Source organism: Cervus elaphus, chromosome 16, assembly GCF_910594005.1.
Source record: "Cervus elaphus chromosome 16, mCerEla1.1, whole genome shotgun sequence".
Classification (NCBI taxonomy): Eukaryota; Metazoa; Chordata; class Mammalia; order Artiodactyla; family Cervidae; genus Cervus; species Cervus elaphus.
Window position 1 is genome coordinate 33,718,325 of NC_057830.1, and position 27,225 is coordinate 33,745,549.

General features: G+C 36.7%; 1 protein-coding gene and 1 long non-coding RNA gene across 9 annotated transcripts in view; one reads left to right on the forward strand and one right to left on the reverse strand.

Annotated features, from left to right (window-relative positions):
• KIF27 (kinesin family member 27) overlaps positions 1-27,225 on the forward strand; it is an 82,029-nt gene extending 54,804 nt beyond the window's left edge. For all 8 annotated transcript variants that reach the window (XM_043927188.1, XM_043927185.1, XM_043927190.1 and 5 more), the window contains 7 exons: positions 1,731-1,841; positions 4,570-4,746; positions 10,576-10,791; positions 13,579-13,785; positions 15,240-15,438; positions 18,731-18,895; positions 24,610-27,225. In XM_043927188.1, coding sequence (XP_043783123.1) covers positions 1,731-1,841; positions 4,570-4,746; positions 10,576-10,791; positions 13,579-13,785; positions 15,240-15,438; positions 18,731-18,895; positions 24,610-25,094 — 1,560 coding nt within the window. In that variant the 3' untranslated portion in view covers positions 25,095-27,225. The remainder of the gene's footprint in view (positions 1-1,730; positions 1,842-4,569; positions 4,747-10,575; positions 10,792-13,578; positions 13,786-15,239; positions 15,439-18,730; positions 18,896-24,609) is intronic.
• On the reverse strand, positions 8,327-12,829 carry LOC122709904. Its single transcript, XR_006345771.1, has 3 exons — positions 12,805-12,829; positions 10,787-10,864; positions 8,327-8,405 (listed from the first exon to the last, which is right to left on the reverse strand). It is a non-coding gene; the product is annotated as an uncharacterized LOC122709904 (long non-coding RNA).

Here is a 27,225-nt window from a genome sequence, read left to right on the forward strand (position 1 = left end):
CGGTGTTCCATTGTGCAGCTTTATTGCATCACATGGAGTTGAGGAGGAGGGACTTCCTGAGTTTTGGTTGGTTCTTGCATGTGACTGGCTGGAATCTGCGCTCCCTTGTCCGCCTTTCCCTCCTGGCCCCCTGGTGTGAAGCCAGTATAGTCTCTAGACTGGTCTCATTTCACTGTAGAGTGTGGAGGAGCTTTGGCTTCATCTCTTTTCCTAATGGCATTATAAATCCCTCTTGAGACTACTAGGTCTTCCATCTAGCTTGCTAGTCCAGGCGCCTGTCCTCACCTTCAGTTCTGGGGTCAATTCCCCAGGATAACTGACCCCTATTTGTTCTCAACTTGTCATCCTCATTCTCCAAGTGCAAGGAGTCCCATTAGTCGCCATTCCCTGATCATAGTTCTATTCTTTCAGCAGGACTGCATGGACCTATGTGGGTGTGAAGCCTCTGCACTGCAATCCCCATTCTCTCTGCCCTCAGTGACACCTTTACTTATCATCCCCTTCCTAGGTCAAAACTCAAGAGGAGAACTGGGACACACATATTTCTTACTCTCTTTTTCCTCCTTTCTGCCATTTCCAGACCTGGAAAATGGTGGACTTCCCTTTTACTTACTTTTTTCCAGTATTTCCAAAATTCCCTATGGAAAAGGTACAATTTGGGGGTCTTCCCTAGTGGCTCAGACGGTAAAGAATCTGTCTGCAATACAGGGGACTTGGATTTGATCCTTGGGTGGGGAAGATCCCCTGGAGAAGGGAATGGCAACCCACTCCAGTATTCTTGCCTGGGAAATTCCATGGACAGAGAAGCCTGGTGGGCTACAGTCCATGGGGTCGCAAAGAGTTGGACACAACTGAGCAACTAACACACACACAAGGTACAATTTTCATTTTATTATGAATTTGTCAGTGCCCAATACCTTTGTAAAACAAGAACTAGTAGAAAAATGAAATAAAAATTAAAATAAACAATAAAAGTTTCTTTTAATTATTAGATTCAATAGACAAAATTATTCTGTTAAATTGTTGTAAAAGGTTCTAAACACTTACTTTTAATTTCTGTACTTATCCATCATGGACCAGTAAGAAATAGCAGTGCGGACCAGCCCACTTTGAGTTCATGGCCTCCTTCCAGATTCCTGCTAAGCTTTGGTGGTGGACAGTAACATCGTCTCTAAACCCCAGTAGAACACATGGGCCCTCTTGACTTGACTCTTAAGATGTGAATGGAAACTCAAGGAATTTGGAAAATACTCTTCAGAGGACCATGATCAGTTTTGAAATACTATTCTCATGCTGCAAAATCTGAGTTTTGAATGCTGGAACCTGAGTATTACTTTTCTTTTTACATTTCTCCTGTGATAAATTCTAATATCCCTATTGCAGATGGGTACCTTGGGTGGACTCGCTGAAGGTAATGAACTCAGAAAGGCAAGAGAAAAATGGATTTATAATTTTCATACTCTTACCCCTGTTACTCTAATTTGTAACACTGGCGAAAAATGAGAGAAATACCTAGCTTTTCTAGTAAATGCTGATTTTTGCTGTGAGATATTATTGCTTGAATGAAGGGCTAACATAATTTTCTTCCTTAATAGCCCCAAGCTTCATCTACTTGTTTTCTTTCTTTTTGTAACTAGGAAAGTAAATATTAAAATGATTATCTGCATAAATACTTAATGATGGCCATGTAGTAAAAGCAATAAGGTGATTTTAATTCCTGTTTTCTATAGGAACTACAGTTAAAAACAGAACAGAAAGATCTAAAACTGAAAGCTGAGGACCTTGATGCATTTAAGATGAAAAGGAGAAAAGGTTCGTTTGGAGGTATAGACCAACTCCAGGTTTGTCGATTCTGTTTAGTGTTTCCTGGTTTCTTTTTGATTTGATGATTGTCTAAGTAGAGGTAAAAAGAGGTGGACTGTAAATAAAATCTTCAAACACTAGACTTTGCTGCTGGAGTACAAAATTTCTAATATTTCTTTTGAAACTTTTCTGTTATTAAAAATTAATTTCTCATCCAGAAATGTGCTGTACTTTTTTTTGTTTTGTTTTTAATTTATTTATTTTTAACTGAAGGATAATTGCTTTACAGTATTGTGTTGGTTTCTACCAAACATCAACATGAATGCTGTATTCTTACTTCAGTAGAAATGAGTTTATTTGAATGTTGTGAAATGTAAACATGAAAACTAGATTGTGTTTATCCTTATGTCAAGACTGGTTTATTCCCCTAGAAACAGATATATTTCTCAAGATAAGAGCTCTCTACTCAAACACAACCAAATTGTATATGCACCATGTGTAATATATTAAAAAGCTATTGTCTTAATGCCACATTTAAAAAATGAAATTCATAAATTAACATCAAAGTTCAAAGAAACAAAATTTTATGTAAATTAGGAATAGCAGTACTAAAAGTCTTAAAAATTACTGTACTTAAAACTATAATTACCCTCAAATGCAAATACATCAACCTAATTCTAAAAAAATTATTTGCTCTTCTTAAATCTTATATATTAATATTTTATAACAGTAAGATTTAGGACATGCATGTATTCTAAGTTATTTTACTAGTGCTTTTTAGAAATTGGTTAAAGAGCTCTCTCTCTGACATGCCTGGTAATAATATTTTTGGGTGGAAGGGTATGTGGAGGAGTCGAAGAGGTAGGAAAGCATAGAATAGTTAGCACCGCTTTACAGAATGTTAAGAATCTAAATTTAAATGAATACAACAATAGGTTCTCACAGCCTGCATTGACTTTGTTGGGTTAAAAATAATAATAAACAAACAAACCCTTCCTGCTTTTTAGTGTTCTAAAACAACATTTTCCAGAATTTGACTCTAAATAAGATTATAAATTAATCAATATGACTATCCAAAAAGCGTATAATAGGACCTTGTTTTGATATGAAACTCTTTTATAAGAAGAAAGTATTTAAAATTGGCACTGCATGGTAGGACTATTTACTGTAAGAGAGACGAGACCAAGTAAGAAATTTTCAGAAAACTTACTAAGATACTGTGAATTGCACAAATCATAACTTTATTATCTCCAGTGCAGGAAAATTCATTCATTTATTATTGTTTCTCTAAAAAACCTATTATGTTAGCAGACTGCTACCCAATCCTCAAGGGCTTCCCTGGACCTGGCGGGCTACAGCCCACGGGGACGCAGAGTCCGACGCGTCTGAGTGGCTAAGCACAGCACAGCACCCAGTCCTCAAAGCGCAGCTAAAGTATTGCCTGCTCTGAGGCAGGCATTGATGTTAACTTCCATTTCTCAGACAGAACCCATCCTGCCCTCCATTTTTGCATGCATGTACCTGGGAGTTAGCTGTATACAGCATTTATTATCAACAATCATCATTTTTTGGTTGCTCTTTTATTGGAATGGAGCTTACAGAAGATCTCGTACTTAACTTTCAAACCCCACTCAGTCAAGAAATGTTTGTAGAATATGTTTTAGTTGCTAGTCTTCATAGAGTCTCGTGTGGAGTTTCTAAGATAGAGCTGGATATAACAAAACTAAAGTATTTCTTTGGTTGCTCTGGGTATCCTTACTGTTCCTAGTAATTGTAGAGCTGCTATTTTAGGGTTTAGTATTATTCAAATGTGCTGTTGCTTGTAGAACCATACTATCTAGGTCTGGATGAAAAACTACAGAGCTCTGGACTCTGGATCTCACTTTGCCTTGGTCACTTTGCTCACTTTTTCTCGTGAATATTCACTGTCTTATTGTCTTAATATAGATTTCTGGGAACAGGTTTTTTTTTTATCAAGTTTGAGAAGAACTGGAAAATAGTACTATATTGATTGTTTTCTTGTTCTTTAGGAAGCATTGCTTCATTACTCTGTCCCAGTGCAGATGGGCACTTGGTAGATTCCATCTTGGACAGTTATTCCGTTCACATATTTGTTTGTACTTATTTCTAGGTACCCTTAGCTCAAGATAATACTGAGATGCTTGTTTTGGAAATCTTTACAGCTCAATTTATTTTGTAATTATTTTATGTCGACAGGTTACAATGCAGAGTAGATTTTCATGCCTTACGTCTTTCCACTGTGTCTATTCATTTATTCACCTCATTGGTTAATTGAATCAGAAATTCATTCAGTCATTCATATAACATTTTATTGAAAGTCAATCATGGGCCAGGCAGTATAGCAGGCACTGGGGCTAGAGAGGCAAAAAGCTTTGTCCCTGCAGTCAGGCAAGGAGCTCATTCATTAGTGCTGAGGTGGAGGTAAGCACCTCTGGAACAGACAAGATTTCCAGCATGTTCTCAGAACTGACTCTCAGCCTTAAAATCCCAGACTCAAGCATTTTCAAGGAATAAATTTTAACTCCTTATAAAACAACATAGGAAGATGTTAACTTAGAACCACTTACTTCTTGACAATTTTGGACAGACACTATTTTCTTATTCTCACTGTTCATTTAAGGTGTTCCAGATAGCTTTTAAATGTTCATCTAAGGTGTTTTAGTCAGCCTTAAGTTATATTATTACCATATAAATTTTATGGTGAAGAAAAACAAATTGTAACATTTCTTTCGAATTTTAATGTAGAAATTGGATAAGCAAAAGAAATGGTTAGATGAAGAAGTAGAGAAAGTTCTGAACCAACGCCAAGAATTAGAGGAGCTGGAAGAAGACTTAAAGAAACGGGAGGCCATAGTTTCAAAGAAGGAGGCCCTGTTACAGGAGAAGAGCCACCTGGAAAGTAAGAAGTTGCGATCTAGTCAGGTATTCTATTTAATATGCTCTTTGATTCTGGTTGTAAGCCATATAAATTGAGATTTATTTTTTTATAAAGTAAATCAAACCACTGTGAAGTTAGAACCAAAAGAAAACTCTTCTGGTTTTCAGTGTATTTAGCTTACTAGTGCTTATTTAATGACCATCACAAAAATCTGTTTCAGTTTTGAAGTAAAATGTTCAGTGTTCTACCAAGTATGAGTTATCTGTTATTAACTTTTGGTGGTATTTAAAAAATTGTAGTGTGTAATACATAACATAAAATTTACCATTTTGACCATTTTAAAGTGTACAATTCAGCAGCATTAATTATATTCAGTGTTGTACAACCATCACTGTTATCTATTTCCAAACTTTATTATCCCAAACAGAAACTATGTAACCATTTAGAATAGCATGCTTGCCATTTCCTATGGAAGCCTCTATTATTAGACTTAGTGGATATTTTAAAAATAATCTGTACCATTAGAGAGTGAACATTGGGTGAGCGTTGTGTGAACATTGGAAGAATAGACTTGAAAATGATCTAACTATACTACTACTCAGGATTCCTATAAAAGAAAAAAGACTTTGTATAATACAGATTTGCTTATTTTTCTACTTATAAAGACTTGAGTATCTTTACAGAAATTTTTGTTGTAGGACTTGGGTTTTATGAGCCATTCATATAAGTCCTTTTATGAAGGACTTTGCCTCAGTTTCAGGTTTTGAAAAATGACTGTATAAGTATTATAAGGACCAGGAGATTTTTGATAATATCAGTAGCAACAATAGCATCTGAAAATAAAGCTGACTTGCCCTAGACTTTAAGAAAACTTTCTCTACAAAGAGAAAGACAAATGCCATATGATATCACTTGTATGTGGAATCTAAAATATGGCACAAATGAACCTATTTACAAAACAGAAAGAGACTCATGGACTTGTGTTTGCCAAGGGAAAGTGGGAGAGGGAGAGGGATGGACTGGGAGGGTGGGGTTGGTAGATCCCAGCTGTTACATTAGAATGGATAAACAACAAGATCCTAATGTATAGCCCAGGGAACTATATTCTGTGATACACCATTATGGAATATATAAAAAATAATGTATGTATGTGTACAACTGAGTCACTTTGCTCTACAGCAGAGATTGGCACAACATTGTAAATCAATTATACTTCAATTTTTAAAAATTGTAAAAAAAGACTTTCTGCACAAACCTTTGCCTCCAGCTGACCTTGAGTCTGGAGTCAGTCATGGAATCATGGAATAAGCTCTGCCTCTTTATTAAAAAACCTGCCTTTCATCCAGCATAGATGTACTACTACTAGGTCTGGAGTGATGGTGACATGTTCTTAACTTCTCCACCTTAGTTAACATGTGAACAAGATCTAGTTACCTCTGCTCTGCCTTCTGTTTCCCAAACATGTTGAGATAGCTTTTGGCAGCAGGCTGTTGGAGACAGGGGTAGGGGCAGCCCTTCTAACCAGCCCAGTTGCTGATGCTCCATCCAGGTAACTTGTCCACACTGGCTGTCAGCGTCAGGTTTTAGAAGCTGCCCACCTCCCCACAAAAAAGAAACATGTAGTGACAGCAAAGAGGATTTACAAATCAATGTATCAAGTGAATAAATAGAAGGAAATACCTGGGACCTTTTTGATAAGTTCTGTATCAGAAAAGAAAAAAAGAGAAAAAGAAAGGAGTGAGAAGGAAACTCTTACTCCTGAAATACATTTACTTTATGATGCAGGAAAAACAAAGAAAAGAAAATAGGTGTTTTCTAGTTTCAACAAGATGTAATATTTAGGAAGTAAGAACATACTGAGATAAGCACAGAGTGCAAATGAATGAAACCCACAGTAGATCATAGCAAAATTGATTCTTTGAAGATAGTTTTAATTAAACAGAAGAGAAACTTGAGACATATTTCAGGATTCTTTTTGAACAAAGGATATTACAAAGGATAAAGCATATTACATATTTTTTCGGTATTTAAGAAATACTATAAGATGTGATCGTATGCATTTCAGACAAGAAACACAGTATAAAAAAGCCTATATTCAGGGCTTCCCTGGTGGCTCATTGGTAAAGAATCCACCTGCCAATGCAGTAGACACAGGTTCAATCCCCGGTCCAGGAAGATCTTACATGCCATGGAGCAACTAAGCCTGTGTGCCACAACTACTGAACCTGCACCCCATAGCCCATGAACTTCAACAGCCCACGTGCTAAAGCCCATGCTCCACAACAAGAGAAGCCACTGCAATGAGAAACTCACTCCACAACTAGAGTGGCCCGCTCTCACCACAACTAGAGGAAAGCCCATTGAGCAACAAAGACCCAGCACAGCCCAAAGTAAATAAAAAAAAAAAAAGGATTTATCTTATAAAGTCTATATTCATACCATATACAAATAAAATGAATCAAAGACCCAAATGTAAGTGCTAAAACTATAAACGTCTTAGAAAGAAACATACGTATAACTTTTTGTGACCTTAGGTGAAGCAGTGGTTTATTGAATATTATACCTTAAACACAAACAACAGAAAAAATTAGATAAATTGGATTTCATCAATATTAAAAGCATTTGTAATGTAAAGAACACCATCCAGAAAGTGAAAAGATAACTCATAGAATGGGAGGTGTTTATACATCATTAAGTCTGTATTTAGAACAGATGTAGAACTCTTGAACAGCTCAGTAATGAAAAGGCAACCCAGTTTAAAAACAGGCAAAGGATTCAGATAGAAATTTCTCCAAAGATTTGTGAATGGCCAAGAAGCACGTGAAAAGATGCTCAACATCATAGCCATCTTGTAAATGCAAATCAAAATTTAAATGAGATACTGCTTCATACCCACTAGGATGAGTATAATCAGAAAAATAATTTTAGTGAGGATATGAAGGAATTGGAACTCTTACACATTGCTGGTGGGGTTGTAAAATGGTGCAGTTACTTGGGATAACATGTTGAACATAGAATTACCAAATGAACTAGCATCCACACCTAGGTGTACATTCGAATCAAGTGAAGACATAGTGCACACAAAAACTTGTACATGAATATTCATAACAGCATTATTCATAGTAGTCAAAAAATGAAAGCAACCCAGTGTCCTTCAACTGATCATGTATAAACGAAATGTGGTACACATTCATATAATGGACTATTATTCAACAGTAGAAAGGAATGAAGCTCTGATACGTGCTACAACATGGATGAATCCTGAAAACATGATGTTAAATGAATGTTAAGTGAAAGAACTCAGTCATAGTAGACAATTCCATAGAGACAGAAACTAGAATACTGGTTATTTAGAACTGGATCAGGGCTTGGTGAGGAAATAGAATGAGTGCTAGTGAGCATAGGGTCTCTTCTGAGAGACTGATGAAAATGTTCTAAGATTGATTATGGTGATGGTTGCACAAGTTTGCAAATATACTTAAAACCATCGAATGGGCTCTTGGCCCGCCTCTAGGCCCCTTCCTGTGTCCTGTACTGACCCAGGAAATGCCAGACCTGCTCCTTCAGACTCCACAGTCCATGACCACAGAGGGTTAGGCCAAGTCCTTCTCAAACTTCGAGCTGGTGAGTGGTGACCCCCTCCTTGGAGCCCACATAACTGAGAACAGGCCTATAGGTGACTAATAAAGCATTAGGGACAGATCTGGAAAAAAAAAAAAAACCATCGAATTATACACTTTAAATCAATGTATATGAACTATATTTTAGTAAAGCTGTTAACTCAAAAAAACCTATAAACACATAAAGGGAAAAAACAGTAGGGGAGATAACAGAAGACAGAAGGTTACCAAAAAAATGTAAGGTGGAAAGCAGATAAGTGGTTACTGGCTTAGCAGAACAGAAAAAGCTGAAATCCAAGTGCCTAGAAGAGGGACACCAACGAGAGTCAAACCTTTATCCTTAGCTTTTTTAGTAACAGCTTCACAAGCTATAATTCACATAAACATGAAAAAAAAAACTCAGAAATGAAGGGACCATGAATTTTAGAAGGGAGGAGTGAGGCCTAAGAATGAAAACAGGGCATGGTCGGGACACCATCCTTTTCTAATTCTGGACTAGATGATTTATTTTCTGAAGATTGAACCAAGTACAGCAGAGGCTTGGGGTAAGTCAAAATAAACAGGGAATGGATGAAAGTCTTAATCCTGAGATATCCATTTCCTAACCCCTTCATAGATCGCAAAATGCAGGCAGCCAGACTTATACTTCCCAGCAGAAGATGGGTAGATTTTTCTGAAACAATCCCAGGAAAAAACACCCTACAAATTTACATTTGGGAGCCCCCAACTAAGTGTCCATGTTCCAGGTATATCCTCCTGTCATAAATCTTAACCCACCACAGTATCAGCATTTTAATACCTGACTCTTAAGTATGATGGAGATCTCAAGAATGCTACTAACATTAAAGATGGAGGCCAAAACAAAAGAAAAAAAAAAAAAGAAGATGATCAGAGAAGTTAGAGATAGAACAAGGAGCTGAAAAAACTTAAAAAATCTTAATATCTTCAAGGTGGTAAAAGCTGATACTCCATCCATAAAATAAGAACTGCAGGCTATAAAAAACATGAAAGAACTTTTGGAAATTAAAAGCTTTGAAGGATAATGTTAAGAAACATCTCAGAAAGTAAATAAAAAATAAATAGAAAATAAGAGGAATAAAATTTAATTGACAAACCCACAAAGTCCATAATCCAAGAAACAGGAATTCCAAAAGAGGAAACAGGAGAAGAGGAGATTATCAAAGACATAATACAAAAAAAATTGCCAACACTGAAGATATGAAACTCTGGGTTGAAATAGTTTATCAAGGGCATAGCAAAGACCATCAAAAGCATATTGTGTAAATCTTGAGAGTCAGAATGGCTTTGGAGTTCTCAGCACTCTTCATTAGACCTGAAGCAGTCTTAAAACTCATAAGGAAAATGGTGTCCAAACAAAGAGTCTCTTTTTAGACTAATATAAATTAAATGGGAAGGTAGAATACAGACATTTTCAAGTGAAAAAATTTATCTATAACCCAGTCTGTCTCAGGAAACTACTAGAGGATGTGCTCCTTAAATATGAGGACACAAGCTATGCAAAAGAAAGACTTGGGACCCAGAAAATGTGCTCTGACTGGAAATTTTCAACAGTACCAAAGGAAGTCTAGGAACAACTATAGTCTAGTTTGGAGCAGGAGGATGGAGACTCTAGACAAAATGTTTCCAGAAGAGAATGAAAATATTCCCTGATTAAGTTTTGATCAACTGAAAAAATAATGTTGAGAGGAATTTTATAGTTCTATTGGAAAAGAATTAGTTATAAGGTAACCAGAAAAAAGTGTTCCAGATGGAAATATGATCATTTTGTCCTAGATAGTTCAGTTATGAATAATATTCACGAAGTCATGTAAACTATTGATTTGAGTAAAAACTATAATACAACTTAAGTTGGGAGAATACAAGGAGGGGAAATACAGACAAGGAGGCATAAGAGTGCTAAATCCTTATCTTCCATAATAGACAACCAGCAGACAGTATCTAAAACTGGTAATGTTATGGTAGTATATACATGTAATTATTTTGATGAAATACCAAGACCAGGCACAGCCAAATAAATAATAAAAAAAAATTTTTTTAATCTCCACTTAAAAAAAAAAAAGACATTCAACTTAAGACTTAGAAAATGAAGCCCCCCAAAAAAATCCATGGGAGAAAATAATGTAAGAGCTAACAATATGTTCACATAGTAGTTTTCTCTGTTTTTTCCCAATTTATTTATAGTCTATATTTCTAATAACTGACCTTGGGGTGTCTGGTTGATTATCTTTTTAGGCTTTGAACACAGACAGTTTAAAAATATCAACTCGCCTGAGCTTGTTGGACCAAGAGTTGTCTGAAAAGAATGTGCAGCTCCAGAGCAGCACAGCTGAGGAGAAAATAAAGATTTCAGAACAAGTAGAAGCCCTCCAGAGAGAAAAGGATCAGCTGCAGAGACAAAGAAACAGCGTGGATGAGAAACTTAAAAATGGTAGCGTGTTGTCACCTGAAGTAAGTCAGTATGCTTTGGAACTGGAAGTACTGTATGATGGATCACTTGGATGATTTCCTTCACCTTTGTTACCTAAACATAAAAATGATAAACCTGATCAACTTTGTTTCCTTGAGACTTTGTCAGATGTACTGAGTTTCCTTGGCACCTGTTTGGTGCCATAAGCCATGCTTGACTAGAGACTGTGATGTCCTCTCATGGAGGTACATGAATGTGGCCCCTTCCTAGCATTGCCAGGGACAGGGAGACTCACACTTGCTTTGAGTATGGCCTTTCTCAGCTGAGGTTTTCACAGAACACAGAAAATGATTTGAGGGACTCTTTTTCTCATTTTTTCTAAAGAGGGCACCTTTTCTTTATGCATCTTTCTTGGATGATACTTGATAATTCATCATCTATAACAGAGGCCTAGAGCATTAAGGGTTAATTGTTTTAGAAAGTACGGGAGCATTGTTCCACACTAAGTCCTAGCCAAGTAGATGTGCAAAATTCAACCGCCAATAGAAATACCTTTTAAGGAGTTTTCATTTAGGGGAACATGTGGCTTCTCTTCATCATTTTTTTAACTATGTAAAAGGTGTTGCATTTATTGGCTACCAAATTGTCCCAGACTTCGTCTTTTTTCAAAATTTTATTTCAGTTGGCAGTGGTAACCATAACTTATTATTTTATCAGACAAAGATGAACTTTTGAGGCTGGATTTTCTCTGCAAATATTTATGGTCAATGTCCAAAGTAAGGGAAAGTTGCTAACAAAAAGTAAGTGTCTGGGAATCACACACCTTACTGTATCTTGTAGTGTTTTAGATTTGAGCAAGTATGAGAGGAAGTTGAAGGGGCTGGTTAAGAAGGAACAGGGGAGAGGATTTGATGACATTATTGTTCATTGAGTTGATGAAAGAAATTGAAGATAAACTTGACTGGAGGCTATGTGACATCATGAACTTCTACTGCCCTATTTTATAACTTAATTTGGGTAGTTTTGCCAAGGACCACAGAATGAGGTTTTCCCCTCAAGGCTGTCAAAGTCAGCCCCCAGCCCTGCAGATCTAAAGGTCTGAGAACCTAAAATTCAGCAAAACATTTGAGCATTTAAGGAATTCTTGAGTGCCCAGGACAGTTCCTGGGCCCTGTGGAAGAAACAAAAAAGTAGAAAACATTATGCTTCTCTTGAGGAATTCTACTCCATCCGAGGAGAAGAGACAGAAAGATGAGAAAACTCTAAATCTTGATGAATATAAAAATCAAGTCATAGATAATGTAATAAAGCTATTTTGTTGTTGTTGTTTAGTTACTAAGTCATGTCTGAGTCTTTTGCGACCCCGTGGCCTGTGGCCTGCCTGGCTCCTCTGTCCATGGAATTTCCCAGGCAAGAATGCGGGAGTTCGTTGCCACTTCCTTCTCCAGGGGGTCTTCCTCACCCAGGGATCAAACCCACGTCTCCTCATTGGCAGGCAGATTCTTTATCACTGAGCCACCAGGGAAACCTAATAAAGCTATACTTAATACATTATTTATCCAAAGCAATGCAGTGATCATTTGGTGGAAGATTGAATTAAGGAAGCATTGGTGAATCAGAATCTTGAGTTGGATTATGAAAAACATGGTATGTATTGATATAAGAAAGAAGGTCATTTTAGATAGAACACTGTTAAATAAGGCATAGAGATAGGAATGAGCAAATTATGTTTGCAGAGTGGTAGAGTGTCCATTTTTAATTTTTATTTTTTAATACAATTTTTAAAGGTTATACTCCATTTACAGTTACTACAAAATATTGGCTATATTCCCTGTGTAGTATAATACATCCTTGTAGCCTGTCTTACTCCCAATTGATTGTACCTCCCACTGCCCAACCCCTAGTATGTGCCCTGCCACTGGTAACCACTGTCTTGTTCTCTGTATCTGTGAGTCTGCTTCTTTTTTTGTTGTTATATTCACTAGTTTGTTGTAAGTTTTAGATTCTACATATCAGTGATACAGCATTTGTCTTTCTCTGTCTGACTCACTTACTATAATGCCCTCCAGGTCCATCCTTGTTGCTGCTGCAAATGGCAAAATTTCGTTCTTTTTTGTGACCAAGTAGTATTCCTTTGTGTTTATATACCACATCTTCTTTATCCATTCATCTGTTGATGGACACTTAGGTCGCTTCCATACCTTGGCAACTGTAAATAAAGCTGCTATGAACATTGAGGTGCATGTATCTTTTCAAATTAGTTTTTCTTCCCAGATATGTACCCAGGAGTAGAATTGCTGGGTCATATAGTAGTTCTTTTTTAGTGTTTTGAGAAACCTCCATACTGTTTTCCACAGTGGCTGCACCAATTTACATTCCCACCAACCATGTATGAGATTTCACTTTCCTCCATATCCTCACCAACGTGTTATTTGTGTTCTTCTTGATGGTGGCCATTCTGACAGGTGTGTATCACATTGTGGTTTTTTATTTGCATTTCCCTGATGATTAGTGATGTTGAGTATCTATCTTCTCATATACCTGTTGGCCATCTGCATTTCTAGAGGGTCAGTTCTTATCTTCAAGAAACATTTGAGTTTCTGTTTTATGAGGAATTCTGTAACTAAAAACACTGTAATGTTTTGTGGTGAAAATACAGCACAGTGCATGATACTTATTTGGCAACCACCATGGATTGGTTTGAGGGAAAGGTAGAAGAATGGTAATGTCCATTAGACCCAAATAGCATAGTAACATCTTAGAATATGACAAAGTCAAAGTTATACTATTTCATTTAAAATGAGTGATTTCTATTGTATTATATCTAGGAAGAACATGTTCTTTTCCAACTTGAAGAAGGGATTGAAGCTTTGGAAGCCGCAATTGAATACAAGAACGAAAGTATCCAGAGTCGCCAGAACTTGCTCAGAGCTTCATTTCAAAACCTCTCTCATAGTGAAGCAAATGTCTTAGAAAAACTAATTTGCCTGAGTCCTGTTGAGATTAGAGCTGTTCTTTTCAGATATTTCAATAAGGTTTGTTTTTCAGGGACAGAGGGTTTTCTTATAAATAGGGATCAAGATGGGTATACAGCTCACATATATGTAGACTTTATAGTACTGAATGTTATCGGAAATCTTTGTGCTTATCCAAGTATTGTAGGCCTAACTTTTAGTGAGCTTCTTAAAATTGAAGGGTCACTTGAAAGGAGGACGCTTTTTGAAATAGTTTTAAAATCCAAAGAATTTAGTCCAAATATTCTTCAGGCAGTATTAGTTGGATGCTTTCTAGATTTGGTTGTTCCTACTTAGCATTCATGAAAAATCAAGGGACCCTCCAGGTTTGGGTTCCCTTTCCTTCATTGCTGGGTAGGGGTACCTATACTTTCTCATCATACTCTATGAACTGAAATAGAGATGAAATGGTACATCAGTGACAAAGATAGTGATCTATTTTAGCATTAACCTGAATGTGCTTAATATAAATTAAGATATTTTATACCGATTTGACAGTTTACTGCTAGAGATGTTTCATAACATTGAAAATTATATCCGTCTTTTCTCCAATGCCTCCTGTTAAGATATATATTATGAAATGTTAAACAAGTAGATTACCTTTTTTCTCTGAAAAATACATTCAGTTTAAGATAATGGACAATTAATGAAAAATAAAACACTGAAGTTTTAAAATAAAGTTCTAATTCTGTGAGACAAGTGAAATAAAGATGAACAAATTAATGGAAGTGTTATACACAGCCCTCCTCTTGGATAATGACTGTCAGGAATACGCTTCTATCATTGATGCAAGTGCATCCCATCACTGGGTGTTTGGAGGGCAGAAATAATGGTGCATATTGTCTGAGGCTTTGATACAGATAACTCTTTTGTGGTAGTATTAGTGCAAGGACCAAGGTCAGTGGATTTTTCTGATCTTAAGACCCCTTTGTAGAAATTATTACTTTTCTGGAGAGAAGGTCTTTACATTATTAACAAGTACTATGACACAGATATTGTCTGAAGTGTTTTTACTTTATATCAGTGCAGAGAGGAACCCACTGGACTACAAGTACAGTGTCAGCCCAAACTCTGTTTATAGCTGAAAAAATTCTGTCAGTTACTTGTAACATCCACATTGGAGTTAAAAATGAGAATTATCTAGATGTTACAAGAGTCTTTAGAATTCTTGATATTTTTTTAGACTGGGAAAATAGTTACAGGATTACAAATGTAAACTACAAAGATTATGTCTAAGAAATGATGGAAGGGCGATGGTCAGACCAACATTATATTTAAAATGAAGTTGTTACCAATTCAGAATCCCAACAAATTAAAAAGGCTGTTAGGTTATTTTGTGGGTTTGTTACAAAGCATTTGCGTAGTTATACCATGGTGATTAAGGACCTTCATCTTTATGAAGTCTAAGGAGAAGTAAATTAATGTTATATTAGGCTGTCTAAGACAGTTAAAAGGTCAAAAAATGTCTTTGCTAGGTGGTTAATTTGCGAGAAGTTGAACGGAAACTAAAGTTGCAGAATGAGGAAATTAAAATGAAAGTTCTGGAACGGGATAACGTGGTTCGTGAGTTGGAATCTGCACTGGAACATCTGAAATTTCAGTGTGACCGGAGACTGATCCTCCAGCAAAAGGAACACGAGCAAAAAATGCAGCTGCTGTTACATCATTTCAAAGGTAACTGCCCCTTCTCATCAGCTGTGTAAAGATGATGTAGAGGAGGGAGATCGGGAAAGGAATTGGGTCAGTTAAAGCCTAGCATGCATAAATAATTACTACTAAGACGTGTTTTGTGCTTTGTGTGATGGGCCCACATGCTGGGATAGCCCTGTGGATGTAAGGCACTTCTTGCCTGAAGTGCCGTCTCCTCCGCCTGTCCCCAGCGACACAGAGAACTGCTGCAATCCTGTTAGTTATTGCTCTGGTTACTGTGTAGGAATGTGGGATGACATCTGGCTTGGTGGATACATAGCTGAAAAGTTCCCCATTTCTAGGATATAGAACCTTGATATTTAAATCACTTTACCTTTATAAAATTAAAGTGATAGGTTCTGTAAGGTTTCTGGTTACAGTTCTCCTTTTAGTTATATCAGTTGTAAATTTTATGCATTAAAGATTATAGCTTAGGTCAAAATTAGTCTACCGTTGACAGGCACATACTGTTTCTTAGCACACAGTAGTTTAGTTCAACTGTCAGCTGTGGTGTGGAAAGGCTTGTCATAGCAGTTGGTCTTCACAATACCTGGGCTTATGACTGGTACACAAACAGTTCCTATGGCAACAAAATCACTGCGTGGTGGTACATCAATACCTGGAATGCTTCAGTTCAGGCAGCTTAGCTGTTGAGTCTTCATTCTCATGAATCCAGAGCTGGAAATGTGGTAAAAGGGATCTGGAAGAAGCAACCCAAGTAAGCAGAAAATTGGAAAATATATGCATTGGAGTGTTGAGGCAGTCTGCCTGTAAATTAAATTTTATAACCAATTAATTAGCAACTAGTTGCCTGATGATAGGACTTCCTTGACTGGATTCTATATGTTATTTCATTCAAACATGTTCTCTTTACATCATGTTACTCTGTCTTATGTCTCTAAAAGTGATATTTTAATAGAATTTTTAATATGTTTTTTCAAGTGATTGGCATTTTACAAAAAAGCTCATGCTTTAGCCAAATGAGAACGTTTTTTAAATCATTCATTACTATAGCTGGGACAAGTTTTTCATAACCAGGTTATAACTGAAAATATTTATGTAGGAAACATTCTGTGCAAAATTCTTAAAGAGATGGGAATACCAGGCCACCTTACCTGTCTCCTGAGAAACCCGTATGCAGGTCAAGAAGCAACAGTTAGAAGTGGACATGGAACAACAGACTGGTTCAAATTGGGAAAGGCTGTATATTGTCACCCTGCTTATTTAACTTACATGCAGAGTACATCATGCAAAATGCTGGGTTTAATGAAGCACAAGCTGGAATCAAGATTGCTGGGAGATATATCAACAACCTCAGAAATGCAGATGAAACCACCCTTATGGCAGAATGTGAAGAGGAACTAAAGAGCCTCTTGATGAGGGTGAAAGAAGAGAGGAAATAGCTGGCTTAAAATGCAACATTCTGTAAACTAAGATCATGGCATCTGGTCCATCACTTCATGGCAAATAGGTGGGGAAACAATGGAAACAGTGACAGACTTTATTTTCTTGGGCTGCAAAATCACTATGGATGGTGACTGCAGCCACGAAATTAAAAGACGCTTGCTCCTTGGAAGATAAGCCATGACAAACCTAAACAGCGTATTGAAAAGCAGAGATAATCACTTTGCCGACAAAGGGGTGGGTCTGTATAGCCAAAGCTATGATTTTTCCAGTAGTCACATATGGATGTGTGAGTTGGACCATAAAGAAGGCTGAGTGGCAAAGAATTGATGCTTTTGAATTGTGGTGCTGGCGAAGACTCTCAAGAGTCCCTTGGACAGCAAGGAGATCAATACTAAAGGAAATCAACCCTGAATATTCATTGTGAGAAATGATGCTGAAGCTGAAGCTCCAATACTTGGGCCACCTGATGCAGAGCTGACTCACTGGAAAGGACCCTGACACTGGGAAAGATTGAAGGCAAAAAAAGAAGGGGGTGACAGAGGATGAGACGGTTTGAGGATGAGATGGTTTGATGGCATCACTGATTTAAAGGGTATGATTCTAGGAGATAGCAAAGGGCAGGAAGCCTGCATGCTACAGTTCATACTGTCGCAAAGAGTCGGACACAACTGAGCGACTGAGCACAGGACCGTTTTATGGATTTACCAGTAGGAGAGAGTAGGTCTGAAAGTGTGTATTTCTGGAGATCAATAAACTGAATTTTACTGGTTGTAGAACATAACTTAAAGGGGACAGTTGTAAACATTCCTAAATATTAATTAGAAGTTTTAAGTTATATTGTGGCATGAACTAGAGGTTTACTTATGGCTTTTTCCCCTCTTCTCTTTTTCTGGTGGTTTTTCCTTTGTAATTTAATCTTTCAGCCTCTTCTGACAGGTTTCTGGTTTTTCTGGTTGTATATTTCTTTCTTTCTTTTTTTTTTTTTTTTCAATTTTCTTGGCCATGCCAGAAGGCATGTGGGATCTCAGTTCCCTGACCAGGAATGGAACCCACGCCCCTTGCATTGAAAGCACAGTCTTAACTACTGGAAAGATCTTAGCTGTATGTTTCTTTCTTTCTTTTTTTTTTAAGTCTTTTTTTTTCTTAAAGCATTGCATTTATTTGTAAAATTAATCTATTTATTTATTTTTGGTTGCACTGGGTTTTTGTTGCTGCAGAGGCTTTCTCTCTAGTTGCGGAGATTAGGGGCTACTCTTCATGGCGATGTGGTGGGCTTCTCATCACGATGGCCTCTGTTGTGGAGCACAGGCTCCAGGCGCGGGGGCTTCAGTAGTTGCAGCTGACAGGCTCGAGAGCACGTGCTCAGAGGTTGTGGCGCATGGTGTTAGTTGCTCCTCGGCATGTGGCATCTTTCTGGACCAAAGATCGAACCCATGTTCCCTGCATTGGCAGGTGGATTCCTATCTACTGTGCTGCCAGGGAAGTTCCGGTTGTCCATTTCTTGGGCGTATAAACCTTAGGCTTATGACTTTTATATATCCACAGTTCCTGATACAAACTTTAAGACACTGATGCAGCTGGACAGAGTTCCAAATGTAGACCTTACTTCTGATGTTCTGAGGATAAATTTAGTTAGTAACTACTCAAAAAGTGCTTATGAATCATGAAGGGTTAGGATAGAGAAGGGCTCATCCTACTTTGAAAACATTTTACAGGCAGAAGAATCCAAATTGTAACTGAAAACAAATCCATTCAAGGAACAGATACATGTAACATACTTCTCATCCTTTAAATAGAGTCTGGGAGCTCTGTTAGGATTTTCAGTCATTTATTGTTAAACTGATTTTAAATGTAAGTTTCTGTTTTATAGAGCGAGATGGGGAAGGCATTGTGGAAACTTTAAAAAATTATGAAGATAAAATCCAGCAGCTGGAAAGAGATCTTTATTTCTATAAGAAAACCAGCAGAGATCTGAAGAAGAAACTCAAGGAACTGGTAGGGGAAGCAATTCGGCGGCAACTAGCACCATCAGAAAGTAAGAGATTTAGCATTACCTGTTGTGCCAACACCATAGCACGGTTTGCCATGGAGCCTCTCCCAACTGATTGGATTATTTAGAATTCTGTCTCTGTAACAAAAATAGTTGTTTAGTCTATGTGTAAGACAGAACCACTGTATAAAAGAATAAAAGAACAAATGTATATGTGTGTAGGAAATGATCATTTATTGGATTGTCTACCATGTACCAGGGGTTCCTATATTTTCTAACTCACTAAAATTCTTAAAATAACCTTAAATATAGGATAGCTGTTGTTTTCCTATTTTATAGGAAATGAAGCCTTATGATTATCGTAAGAAACTACAATAAATAGAGAATAATAAAATTAAAGGTAAAATAATATCATATGTATTTCTAAGATCAGTCAGGTTTTTCCATATTGTGACCTCTGGAAATTCAAAAATATAATAAAACCATTGTTGAGACTAGGATGATTTCTTGCATAATTATATGTAGATATGTAGAAATACCACCTTCCTCAATGAAATGATAAAACATGACAAAGAACTTTGTGAAAGCAAAAACTGCCATGAAGGTGATATATCTATGATTAAAACATATTGTCTTTAAGCCCACCAGTAGAGAGCAACCAATATCTCTAAAATAATATATTCTCTTTTTATAAAAGAATTAGCCTTCCTTTAGAGAAAGTATTCTTCTAATAAGTTAAGAATGGTTTTGAAAATTGACTTTACAGTCTTTTTTAGGAACACAGCTATTTTGTACCTGTAAAGAAAACTACTGGGTTGGTCAAAAAATCCATTCAGATTTTTCTGTACCAGCTTATGAAAAAACCAGAATGACCTTTTTGCCCAACCCAGTACTTAAAGATGATTACAAGAGGTAAAGAGTACACCTGAAACTAATAATGTTATATATCAACTATATTTCAACTTAAAAAGATAATTATAAACTGAAACCATAAAAAATAGAGTCCAGTAGAGAATGATACCTATGTACAATGAAAAGATGTGTGCTGAATATGTAATGTAAGCAGAATTAACATGGTTTTAAATCTTAAAACTCAGTAATATTTTATTTTTCTGTTGCTGTTGTTTTGTTTCTTTAATTTATTTTAATTGAAGACTAATTACTTTACATTATTGTAGTGGTTTTTGCCATACATTGACATGAATCAGCCATGGGTGTATATGTGTTCCCCATCCTGAACCCGCCTCCCACCTCCCTCCCATCCCATCCATTAGGGTCATTCCAGTGCACCAGCCCTGAGCACCCTGTGTCATGCATCGAACCTGGACTGGAGATCTGTTTCACATATGATAATATATATGGTTCAGTGCTATTCTCTTATATCATCCCACCCTCGCCTTCTCCCACAGAGTCCAAAAGTCTGTTCTTTACATCTGTGTCTCTTTTGCTGTCTTGCATATAGGGTCATCATCACCATCTTTCTAAATTCCATATATATGCGTTAATATACTGTATTGGTGTTTTCTTTCTGACTTACTTCGCTCTGTATAATAGGCTCCAGATTCATCCACCTCATTAGAACTGATTCAAATATATTCTTTTTAATGGCTGAGTAATATTCCATTGTGTATATGTACCACAGCTTTCTTATCCATTCGTCTGTTGATGGACATCTAGGTTGCTTCCATGTCCTGGCTATTATAAACAGTGCTGCGATGAACATTAGGGTACACGTGACTCTTTCAGTTCTGCTTTCCTCGGTGTGTATGCCCAGCAGTGGGATTGCTGGGTCATATGGCAGTTCTGTTTCCAGTTTTTTTAAGGAATCTCCACACTGTTCTCCATAGTGACTGCACTAGTTTGCATTCCCACCAAAAGTGTAAGAGGATGCCCTTTTCTCCACACCCTCTCCAGCATTTATTGTTTGTAGACTTTTTGATAGCAGCCATTCTGACCAGTGTGAGATGGTACCTCATTGTGGTTAAAACTCAGTAATATTTTAGAAAAGTAGTTCTAATGCTACCTTATATTTATTATATGTATCATTTATAGGCATTTTCCCAAGCAGTTCTATTTAGTCCTAAACTTCAGTAAGCCGGTATATGCTAACCCCATTTTTAGATGTGGGATTTAAAGCTTAGCGTGGCCCAGTGACTCCAAAACAGACCAGTAAATAGAACATGGTCTAAGGTCCCTGGTCTTCTAACTCCTGGTTCTGTATTCTAATAAAAAGTCATTTTAGGATAGAGCTGTGATACAAACATAGCAATTCTGCCAAAGGGACCAACCTTTCTGATTTTAGTGTAGTAATACAGAATTATTTACTCATATAACTAAAACATGTACTTGAAATTCTGCCTGTGACATGTAGCTGAATCTTTTACTTGAAATGCTATCTGCAAAAAATTATAATGTAAACAGGTATTAAGTAGGAAACAAAGCAATTAGCGTAAAGCCATTTTTGCTTTAAAAATACACTTTCAAATTTGAGATATCTGAAATTAGCTGTTTACTGTTTAAATGGCCCATTTTTAAACTCCTGAGTTCACTAGACATCTCTTAAAAGGACAGTGTGATATATGGTGGTAAACAGGCTTAAAAAACCTAGATTCTCATCATGCTCTTTAATGAAACAAACACAAAAAACTAAAAAAAAAAAAGTTAAATAATCTTGGAGATGTGTAAAGTAAGGATAACTCCTATCTTACCAACTTACCTGGGAAGTCTAGTCTTTTTTTTTGACCACACCTTGTAACTTGCAGGATCCTAGTTCCCTGACCAGGATCAAACCCAGGCCCCTGGCATTGGAAACTCAAAGTCCTAACCACTGGACTACCAAGGAATTCCTGGAGGTAGACGTCTTAATGATGTTGAAGATGTTATCTCAGCTAATTTGCTATTTCCCCTAGAACCATCTTAAATATCTTTATTTTTTAGCTATAAAAAGTAACATATAGTCATTATAGAACACTTTGAAAATATAGGAAAAAATCAGAAAAATTCACCCATAATCCTACCCACAACTATTAATATTTCAGCATAATTCTTTTCAGTGATCTCCTTATGCTTTGAAAAAAATTCATTTGGATTTATATTGGTGAAATAGCTTGTACTATATCCTATTTCAAAATGCTGCTCTAATATAATGGAACCCTTTTTCACGTTCCAACATGGCAGAGGCTGTTCACCTTGGAGACCTGCTGCAGATATGGGTACAGCCTGGTGCGAGATTTTAAAAATGAGACCATTTGTTATAAAATATAGCTGTTTAAATATATCAAATTTTGAGTTCCCTAAGCTATAGAGATTTTTATATATATAACTCTATATATATATATAAACTATATGAATGAAGTATTGCATGTTTAATCACCAGTATCCTAGTTAACACACAACTGTTTTGGTATTCAGTTGATTGGGTTTCAGTAGTCATCTTCATTGTCTGCCTGCCAGACTTTATACGCTTTGAATATTTTTAGTATTTCCAAGTAGCAAAGAATTACTCTTTTGACTAAAATATCTTGGTCACTTCTTGATCATGCTTCTGGCCCAGTGCATCTGTTTTCTAACATTTTGTGAGGATAAAATCAGTTAATATGCCAATGCCATCTATGTACTTGTTTAACTATTTAAAACTATCCTTATATCAATTAATTTATTTAAATATCACCCATTAATTAAATCTTGTAGGCTTAGCTGTGAGTGATGGAGGACCTAAAGCTGAATGGAACTCAGGTCCTTGTCAGGGAGCTGATAGTCTCATGGTGGGTTCAGTTGTAAACCAGAGCAGAGCCAGTAAATGATCAACCAGAGGTTAAAGTCTAAGGGGCCAAGTCTTCCTCAGTGGGCCTGAGGTGGGCTTTGTGGAAGAGATGGCCACCCTGATGCAATTGATATTGACAGAGTATCCTCATATCAATTTAAATCACTTATAAGACTCTATGTGTTAGGATATTAGAGTCAGAAGATCTGGTTGGGATCCTGATTTGTTTTACTGCCTGTGTAATTATGGATGAGTTAAATCTTTGTTTAGTCTGTTCCATTAGTGGTGAAATTCTGGAACAGGGAAACTGTATTGTGAGGAATCTAAGTGGGCTTGGGAGTGAAACTTTCCAATGAGCCCATCTCTGCCCTTTCTCTTATGATCTTTAAAAACTAAGATGCCTGGCTTCTTCCCCCAGACACTATGACCTGGGCATCAGGATTTTTTTTTTCACTGAAATATAGTTGATTTACATATTGTGTTAGTTTCAGGGGTACAGTAAAGTGATCCAGATACACACACACACGCTTCCCTGATAGCTCAGTTGGTAAAGAATCCATCTGCAATGCAGGAGACCCCAGTTCAATACCTGGGTCAGGACCATCTGCTGAAGGGATAGGCTACCCACTCCAGTATTCTGGCCTGGAGAACTCCATGGACTGTATAGTCCATGGGGTCACAAAGAGTCGGACACAACTGAGTGACTTTCACTTATCACTTATATACACATACACTCTTTTTCAGATTCCTTCCCATTATAGGTTATTAGGCATCAGGACTTGTAAAAGTTTCCAGGTGACACTAATGTGCAGCAAATTTTGGAAGCCACTGTGATTAACTTTGTACCTGCTAATTCCATTTCAGGATCTATGTCATTTGCCAGTTCAGGTTTTTTGTTTTTGAGAATTTTAAAAACTAGAAAATCAATCCTTTTTTTTTTTTATTGAGGTAGAGTTGATGTATGATGTTATGTAAATTTCAGGTATACAACAGAGTTATTCACAATTTTTAAAGGTTATATAGAAAATCAATTATATTTTAAACCAGGTTCACAAACTAAAATGGCTGCAGGAACCAGGAAGCCAGAGTGAGCAGTGGGGCTGCAACAGCCGTCCACACTGGCAGTCTGTTGCTCTGGCTGCTGTTCCAGGCAGAAATTATCAGTTTCTCTCCTTTTTCTACAAAATCTGGAAATCTGTATTTTTATGTGAAACTTTCCACTTTTTAAGTTTTGCATCACATATTATTTTATAGGCTGAGTAAAACAAATCTGTGGGCCAGATTTGGCTTTGGAGCTGCCAGTGTGCACCTTCTGTTTTTAAACTCGATGCACACAGGACCAGAAGTGTACTAATTGCATCATCAACATATGTTAAAGTTTGCATTTTTCTTTGCATTAGGTCTAGTACCTATATGGACTTTAAGTTTTGTCTTTGATATTAGATGATTCTATGATTTGACAGCCTCAAGCTTTGATATCTTCACTCACTCCTATCACTCATTCCAGCAAGATGGTCCCCTCTGAGGGGTGTGCTGTCATTTCCATTTTGATGGTGGGAGCTGAGGTATGTACCCCAGAGTATGCTCAGATGGAAGAACCCTGCTGTCTTGTTTGGAGTCCCAACCAAGACTAGATTTTCACATATATATGCCAAGTCAGAAGATTCCCTGGAAATATGACCAGGATTTGGGATGTAATTCACCAGTGGCAAGCCCAGCAGAGGCAGGTGTGGAAGGGCTCCACAGAGGCTGAAAGCACTCCTATGTTTCTATGGGTGCCAAAATCTCTAGAAAACTCTTTCAATTTTGTTCCATTAATAAAGAATTCTGAGTTATTCGCATGCAAATGCCTCTAAGTGAAATAATTTATTTTTACACTTAAGTCACTTAACAACACAAGCTGGAAGACATAATTTATATTGCATGATACTATGATTAAAATACCTGTTTTTAAGGAAACCTCTAATTATTTTTCTGCTTTTTTGATTACTTTTAGATCATGATGCTGGAGATGGAGTTCAGAACCCGGAAAAAGCTGGCATGGTTTCAGAGGAATTAAAATGGGCATCCAGAACTGAAAGTATGAAATTAAGTGGAAGGGAAAGACAATTAGACAGTTCCACAAGCAGTTTAAGAACACAACCAAATCCTCAGAAGCTCTGGGAAGATGGCCCAGAATTACCTCCAATGTATAACTCTGTAGCACCCACTAGTGGGCATTTGTTAAGCAATGAGGACAAAACCGAAATAGATGAAAATCAGTTTACAAAATCTAACAGTCGACCATCATCCCAAATTCAGCCAGTCAGAAATGTGGGACAGCTGCATGGTGTCACACCTGTAAAGTTGTGTCGCAAAGAGTTACGCCAGATTTCTGCCTTGGAACTATCATTACGACGTTCCAGTCTTGGAGTTGGGGTTGGATCTATGACTGCTGATTCACTTGAAGTAGCTAGGAAAGCGAGTGACTTAAAAATTTAGGCATTTGATAAGAAAAACTTTAATTTAGCAGATGTGTAAGATTCCTTTTTCTAACCTGTTAAAAATTAAAGTTTAAGTTCACTAGCTCTTCCCTCAGGATAAAGAAGGAGGGGAGGAAGCAGTCCTTTTGTATACTGTGAATGTGTGTTTTCTTCCAAGATTTTTTTGCTCTAAATATTATATAATATAAACTTCAGTTTGGAATTAAGAACTAAATACTGATTTGCCCAACAAATACAGTTTGTACATTTTCATATTTTTCAATCACAGAAAATATCCCATTTTACTATTTTGTTACTTGTTATTTTTGTTACTTTTCCAACCTTTCACTTGTAAAATAAAGTTTTTTCTTAAACTAATTAATGTTTGAGTGGAACAGCAGCAAAACCACCCTGATTTATGGAAGTCTACTCCGTTAGAGTAACCCACTTTCTAACTGACTCCAATTGTTCTTATCTGATGCTGCTAATTTTTTCTTTTCTTTCCTCTCTTGCTGTGGACCCTGACCATCTTACCTGGCATGCAAACTGTTGCCCTGTGCTCAAGGACTTCTAATTTCTAGCCTCTAGGGAGTAGGATTCCTTGGTCTCACTGGTAAAAACCAGTTCCTGTAGGAGAAGAAAATCAAACCAAAACGAACTTCTCAATTGGTAAATAGTTTTTATATCTCTAAAGTATGGTATTAAAAATAATTTAAATTATGGATTAAATAGACTTCTGTGGACTTAGCTGGGAATGGAACCATAATATATAATGTCAGCCAATTAGAAACTGCTTCATCCAGCAAATTTACAAACGAAGTTAGAAATTTTATTTGTAACAGGGATTATTTGAAGCCAGACTGGTTTTAAGCCAGTTTTTTTTTTTTTTTTTGTCTTTGGTTTGTATGATATATACTTAATACATACCACATATAATGTGTGATATGTGTGTATTGTTGTTTTGCTAAATCATGTCCAACTCTTTTGTGACCCCGTGGACTGTAGCCTACCAGGTTCCTTTGTCCATCAGATTACCAGGCAAGAATACCGGAGGGGTTGCCATTTCCTTCTCCAGGGGATCTTCCCGACCCAGGGACTGAACCCACATCTCCTGCATTGGCAGGCAGAATCTTTACCACTGAGCCATAGGGAAGCCTGATATGTGTATAAAATGGCACAAGGCCAGTATCTTAAAAAAGCATATCAATCATATATTTAATAATAAGTACAGGTTTATTAATGAAGGTCCTAATTTTAAATTCCTTATAAGATTAAGTAATATTTAGAAATAATTCATATAAAAATGTATTTGACTTTGGAATTCTGCTGCCTGCCCAAGAAATTGACACATACTTGTTTTACCTGTGGAAATATAAATGCATTTTCTAAAAACCAGCTCTCTAACAAAGCAATAAAATTTATATTAAACCAACAATGAGTAGATTTAATAATGCAAATGTAAACTGACTTCTAAACAAATACACAGTTTTTCCCCTTTTTGGTTAAACATATATCCTTTATATGCTATGATGGATTTCATATACATACTCAAACACACACATGTTAAGAATGTCCTGAATAATATATTCTAGGAATGAAACTTTTGTTTTTCTTTTTAGTCAGTGTACTCACAAAGGAAAAAAAGAAAAATTTTAAGGCACCTCCCCAAAAGCAAGTACAATTTTTCTTACATATACCACTAATAAATTTTATTCTTATTTCACATGCTGTCCTTAAGTCTGAATATTTTGTCATTGTGTTTGCCTTTTTGCATGTGTATGAAATATGTGGGGTTTTTTTTGTTCATTATATTTTTTCCACCTATAACAGCGTTTGGAAAGAAACATATTTGCCTCCATAAACTACTACTTCCTTGCCTAACTCCAGAGTGTTGTAGATAACAGAGTTGGAGAACTCCGTGAACATGGGAACCGTGAGCAGCACGAACATCAGTGAAGGTGCTTTTGTGCTTTAATGTTTGTTTTCTTTTGCTAATGTTTTTCCCCCCCTCAGTTCTTCATATCTTCATGAAGTCAGGGTCCAAGAAGTCAGCAAAAAAATACGTATATGATCTTCTGTAATGTGGACTTGATTGCCATTGGCTTGTTTGTAACAGCCCAGGTCAATAAAGTGATAAACGCTAATTTAAG